The 6,844-nt window shown below is 40.4% G+C and overlaps 1 protein-coding gene across 11 annotated transcripts in view; it reads left to right on the plus strand.

Annotated features, from left to right (window-relative positions):
- The window catches only part of mycbp2 (MYC binding protein 2), a 301,049-nt gene extending 296,317 nt beyond the window's left edge, over nt 1-4,732 (plus strand). For all 11 annotated transcript variants that reach the window (XM_064975618.1, XM_064975623.1, XM_064975614.1 and 8 more), the window contains one exon: nt 3,181-4,732. In XM_064975618.1, coding sequence (XP_064831690.1) covers nt 3,181-3,296 — 116 coding nt within the window. In that variant the 3' untranslated portion in view covers nt 3,297-4,732. The remainder of the gene's footprint in view (nt 1-3,180) is intronic.
- The last annotated feature ends 2,112 nt before the right edge of the window (nt 4,733-6,844 follow it).

The following is a 6,844-nucleotide window of genomic DNA, read 5'->3' on the forward strand; positions in this document are numbered from 1 at the left end:
ACCAGTAAACCTACCAGGGTGGTTACAAACAGCACAGGAATGAAATCATCAACATGTATTGATCACATCTTTACTAATGCTGCAACAATGTGCTTTAAATTTCCATATACATTACAACAGGGCTCCAACCCTGTTCATGGAGAGCTACGGTCCTGTAGGTTTTCGCTCCAACACTAATCTACCTGATTCTAAGAATTAGCTGGTTGATAAACTGGTTAGTTACAACTGGGGTTGGAGTTAAAACATACAGGGAGGTAGCTCTCCAGGAACAGGGTTGGAGTTAAAACATACAGGGAGGTAGCTCTCCAGGAACAGGGTTGGAGTTAAAACATACAGGGAGGGAGCTCTCCAGGAACAGGGTGGGAGTTAAAACATACAGGGAGGTAGCTCTCCAGGAACAAAGTTGGAGTTAAACCATACAGGGTGGGAGTTAAAACATACAGGACGGTATCTCTCCAGGAACAGGGTTGGAGTTAAAACATACAGGAAAGTAGCTCTCCGGGAACAGGGTTGGAGTTAAAATATACAGGAAGGTAGCTCTCCAGGAACAGGGATGGACACCCCTGCATTACAATATAATAGCCATATCTAGGAAAACCAAAGTTCCAAAGGCTGGACCTAATATAGTGTATAAGAAGTCATACAATAAGTTTTGTAGTAATTCATATGTTGATGATGTAAATAACATTTGTTGGTCCGTGGTGTGTAATGAGGAGGAGCCAGAAGCTGCACTCGACACATTTATGAAATTGCTTATTCCAGTTACTAAAGGGCACCCAGTAAGAAAATGTCTGTACAAACTGGTTGAGAAGGATGAGGCAAAAGGAATGGCAAATAAGTCTGGCTGCACAACCGATTGGCAAACGTACTGCAAATTGAGAAATCTGGTGACTAAACTGAATAAAAAGAAGAAACTACCTAATGAAACAATGATAAATGACAAAGACTGATAGTAAAACACTTGGGAGCACCTTAAATGTCATTTTGGGGAAAAGGGCAAACATTCATTAAATCAGATGGCTCATTCATCACATAACCCACTCATATTGCCAACTACTTAAATATTTTTTTTCATTGGCAAGATTAGCAAACTTAGACATGACAGCAACAAACGCTGACACTACGCATCCAAGTATAACTGATGAAATTATGAAAGACAAGAATTGTAATTTTGAATTCCGTAAAGTGACTGTGGAAGAGGTTAAATAATTGTCTATCAACAATGACAAGCCCCCGGGGTCTGACAACTTGGATGGAAAATAGTGGATGATATTGCCACTTCTATTTGCCATATCTTCAACTTAAGCTTACTAGAGAGTGTGTGCCCTCAGGCCTGGAGGGAAGCAAAAGTCATTCCGCTACCCAAGAATAGTAAAGCTCCCTTTACTGGCTCAAATAGCCAACCAATCAGCCTGTTACCAAGCCTTGGTAAACTTCTGGAAAAAATAGTGTTTGACCAGATACAATGCTATTTCACAGTAAACAAATTGACAACAGCATTTCAATATGCTTATAGGGAAGGACATTCAACTAGCACAGCACTTACACAAATGACTGATTGGCTGAGAGAAATTGATGATAAAAAGATTTGGGGGCTGTTTTGTTAGACTTCAGTGTGGCTTTTGACATTACGGATGATAATCTGCTGCTGGAAAAACTTAATTGTTATGGCTTCACATCCCCTGCATTACTGTGGATAGAGAGATACCTCTCTATCAGAACACAGAGGGTGATTTTTAATGGAAGCCTCCAACATAACGCAGGTAGAATCAGGAATTCCCAATGGCAGCTGTCTAGGCCCCTTACTTTTTAAAATCTTTGCTAACAACATGCCACTGGCAAATATTTCTAAAACAGAAAGCATTGTATTTGGAACAAATCATTCACTATATCCTAAACCTCAGCTAAGTCTTGTAATGAATAATGTGGAAATTGAACTGCTTGGAGTAACCCTGGATTGTAAAACTGTCATGGTCAAAACATATTGATACAGAGGTAGCTAAAATGGAGATAAGTCTGTCGTTAATAAAGCTGCTCTACCTTAACAACACTATCAACAAGGCAAGTCCTACAGACCCTACATTTGTCACTAGACTACTGTTCAGTCGTGTGGTCAGGTGCCACAAAAAGTGAAAATTGCAATTGGCTCATAACAGGGCAGCACGGCTGGCCCTTGGATGTAAACAGAGAGCTAAGATTAATAATATGCATCTCTCCTGGCTCAAAGTGGAGGGGAGATTGACTTCATCACTACTTGTATTTGTGAGAGGTATTCATATACTACAATACTGTATGAAATGTGTAAAACACTATGTAAACATTGCTAAAGGGGCTTTGCTTTTGAGTGTAGTATACCTTTATGCCCTTGGCTCCTTTAAGGAGCATATCAGGCCATTGACAAATGTGTTCCACTTCACTCGGTACGGGGAAAGTTTTTCCTTGCCGCAGCAGTTGAAGCACCAGGCATGCAACCGGAACAATCCCCTATTTATCCACTGTTATTTATTTACCAGTTATTTTCTTCAACCAGGAAAGTTGATTTCTTGTTCTTAACCTGGGGTTAAGCTGACCCGGTTCTTCAGGCAGAGCAAAAATAAGGTTCACAAAGAAGTTTGAAAACCACTGGTTTACAACAGCAACCCGGGGAAGAGTTAGAATGGAAAAGAGAAGGGATGAATGAGCCAGTTGGTGACAGGGGATGATTTGGTGGCTCCCTATGGGAAATAAAAATGATCCATTTGAATCATTCAGACCAAGGGATCTGTGTGTTTCGAAGGTCTGTTAAAATAGTGATGTCATCTTAATTCCAAGCTGATGTTGTTCGATGCTCTTTGACATACTGTAGTTCAGAGGTGCAGCTCAGTGCTTAGCTCAAGTCATTGAGGGCCGCAACATCGTCTGCTGATTTGACCCTGTTGGCACTTGATTGATCAGTCAATATCATTGATTGGCCAGAATCAGACCTCTGGCCTCCACATCTATATCAGTGACTGGGAACCAACAGAGGTTCTTCAAATACAATGAATGGAATGACAAACTATTTTATCAAATCACAAATCATGACAAACTGTCAACTGTAGTCTCAAACGGGAAAATTTTCAATTTGTCTCCCATTGACATCAATGCATGACTTAGGTAGAATCAAGCCAAACTCCTCATTTGTTCTCCTTGCATCCCCAGGTCCAAAAGGCAAGCAGTTGGAGGGGACAGATTGCCCCTTACATGTGGTTCACCCACCCACCGGCGAGGAGTTTGCCCTGGGCTGTGGAGTGTGCAGGAATGCCCATAGCTTCTAAAAAATACCCAGGTCTGAAAACTGAGAGACACGTACCGAACACTCCTCCTACTGGGACTGCAGGATGTTGGCTGCAGCCTGAGCCCAGCCTGTCAAGTATCTCCTCGTGTTGGCTTTCATGTTGTCAGATGGCCCTGGACACTGGATCAGGCTTTCTACCGTACCTAAGAGTCCCAAGTTGTGCTCTTCGACCTACCAGCCAAAGTCTTTGAGGCTACTACAAAACACACAGAGAGTTGAGGCTCTATGTGCATTCCAGAGGAATCTCTAATATATAATAACTAAACTTGTGACCTGTTTGCATGTGGCCGTTGTGACCCCTTGGCTTCCATAGAAGTTGACCAGAGTCTTTGAGGCTACTACAAAACACACAGAGAGTTGAGGCTCTATGTGCATTCCAGAGGAAACTCTAATATATAATAATTAAACTTGTGACCTGTTTGCATGTGGCCGTTGTGACCCCTTGCCTTCCATAGAAGTTGCACACCTCCCGATCACTGAAGTGTAACAATGTATTGAATATTGTTTTTTTTTGCTTAAGGCAATTAGGATGAACATGGGATATTTACATTTACATTTAAGTCATTTGGCAGACGCTCTTATCCAGAGCGGATATATACAATGACAAAATATGAGACGGGTTGTATTTCCAACTTCCTAACAATGAATTGAAAATATTGTTGTCTGTAAACAGATTTTTTTTGTAATCCTGTACATTATTCTCTCCACTGTCGAGTGCATTGTGGGTTGACAGACAAGAAGGTGGTGAAAAAGACTTAAGAATATGTTTTGGAGGAAAATAGTGTGCAATTGATCTAATCCTGTATATAATGATGTTTTCTGAAGTTGCTGCTCTAAACTTCAATTGTGTTTGATATTCTGGTTTATGTTTTGAGCCAGAACTTTTAATGAAGTGCAATACTGGGTGTGCCTCCTATCTTGCAGCAGTTTATCCTATGGAATGTATGTCGATAAAAGCCACTGTACATTTTTATACGGCGATAAACAGTCGTATTCCTCCAACTCAAAATGTCAGATCACTTCTGTTTTCTGAAAATGATGAGGAGCCCAGCGTCTGCGGTGTATGAAGGTTGATTGATGTGAACACTTTTTTCTGCTCCACAATCAGAAAAATGACACTGCGGTACAAACCCTTTTTTCTGTGTTTTCTTTTAACGACTCAGAAGGTGACTATGCTGTAGGCTACCATTCGATTGTAAATGTGCGGTAACTCAACGTGTTGGAGGGCCAGTCTTCAGAACCAAATAATAAAAACAATTGTGAATATCCGTGATGCTTTTCCATCAGTAGGAGGCAGGGGGGACATGGGGGTCTGAGAAAAAACAAACGGCTGTTGTTATAAAAGCTTATTACTTGAAATATCTGTGGTGAATGGATTTGAATGGAAATAAACCAGGTTCTCTGTTTCGCAAGGTACATTTAAGAGGACAGTTGTGTTTATGTCACTTGGTTTTACCACACCAATGCAAGTAACGAAATAATTGTATCCTGCTGATACAAGTCAACACCATATGTATTTGGAAAGTCAAGATTTTTTTTTTTTTTTGGATCTATACTTTGGGGCGGCAGGTAGCTTAGTCATTAGAGCGCTGGGCCAGTAACTGAAAGGTTGCTGGATCAGATCCCTGATCTGAGAAGGTAAAAATCTGTCATTCTGCCCCTGAACAAGGCAGTTAACCCACTGTTCCCCGGCAGGCCGTCATTGTAATTAAGAATTTGTTCTTAAATGACTTGCCTAGCAAAATAAAGGTAAAATATAAAATGTTTAAATACTCCTGCACTTTGAGATCAAATGTTTCATTTGAGGTGACAGTACAGACCATATTTTAATTAATATCTGTAGACCAAAGTTTAGTATTTGATCCCATATACCTTGTATGCAATGACTAACCACATCAAGCTTGTAACTCTAGAAACTCGTTGAATGCATTGGTAGTGTGTTTTGGTTGTGTTTTTGGTTAAGTTTTGCCCAATAATAACTGAATGGTGAATGATGATTGGAGTAATTTCTTTCTGAGTAGTAACATGTTTTGGAACACTACTAAATGAATCCTGATAATGCCATGATGAAGAAAAATCATGAATGAATCAGAATAGTGAGGTTAGAGGTTACAGCAAAACATTCCAACCTCTCACCAATAGTGGGAGCTTAGGGGATTTGTACCTTTGGAAGTGTCCAGAAACCTCTTTCATACTTTTAAATTAAACTGACTCTATGCATTAGTCACCATTCAGTTCCTGTTGGGCAACAATAAAAGGTGACTGTACTACTGTCACCTAATATGAAACATATCTAAAATTCAGTATGTGTTTCGAGACCGGTTCATAAAATAGGGATCAATGAAAGAAGTCTGTCTAAATATATGCATATTCCTCTCCATTTCAACACCAACTGGTAGTTTTAAAAATATTCTGATCTTGTAGATTGAGGGACATTTTAGGGTTAGGAAAGAATGTATGAATCATTTTTTTTTAAACAGTTTACACTCAAAATATACTGATTAATCAAAAGTAGTGTTTTGATTCATTACCCATGCTAATGTTGGAAGATTAGTGTAAATAGAATTATAATAGTGTACAATAGTACTGTAGGCGATGCCCTCGTATTGCCGGCACTAACCATGGAGCTGTGTAAGGACACAGCCAACAACCGCCATGCATCGATTTAATTAGCCTGTTAGTCTTTTTAATTATCAATTGTTACCAATGATCCTCAGCAACAACCACCCAGTCATGATGGCGTTTGCAGAGGAAGCAAATGAAGGTAAATGTTGTGGTTATGCTTTTTACACCGAACAAAAATATAAACACAACATGTAAAAGTGAGCTGCAATAAAAGAGCCCAGAAATGTTCCATTTGCACAAAAACCTTTATTTCTCTCACATTTTGTTCACAATAATAAGTATGTTGACGATTAAAGCTGGGGCCTTTGATGCGCAAGCCCCACAAATAAATGTTAACTTTGGTCAGTAGTTGTGTGGTTGGTCACTAGATGTGGTCAGCAGTTGTGTCGTTGTGGTCAGAGGTTGTGTGGTTATGGTCTAGTGTGGTTGCGGTCAGTTGTTGTGGTCAGTTGTGCTCAGAAGTTGTGTGGTTGTGGTCACTATATGTGGTCAGAGGTCGTGTGGTTGTTGTCAGTCATTGTGCGGTTTACAGTCTAGTTGTGTGGTTGTTGTCAGTAGTTGTGTTGTGGTCAGAAGTTGTGTGGTTGTGGTCAGATATTGTGTGGGTGTGGTCACTAGATGTGGTCCGAAGTTGTGTGGTTCTGGTCAGAAGTTGTGTGGTTGTGGTCAGATATTGTGTGGTTGTGGTAACTCGATGTGGTCAATATATTGTGTGGTTGTGGTTAGCAGTTGAGTGGTCAGGAGTTGTGTGGTTACTGTCTAGTTGTGTGGTTGTGGTCAGTAGTTGTGGTTACTGTCTAGATGTGTGGTTGCGGTCAGTATTTGTGTTGTGGTCAGCAGTTGTGTGGTTGTGGTCAGATATTGTATAGTTGTGGTCACTGGATGTGGTCAGAGGTTGTGTGG

This window comes from Oncorhynchus masou, chromosome 10 (assembly GCF_036934945.1).
Source record: "Oncorhynchus masou masou isolate Uvic2021 chromosome 10, UVic_Omas_1.1, whole genome shotgun sequence".
NCBI classification, from domain to species: Eukaryota; Metazoa; Chordata; class Actinopteri; order Salmoniformes; family Salmonidae; genus Oncorhynchus; species Oncorhynchus masou.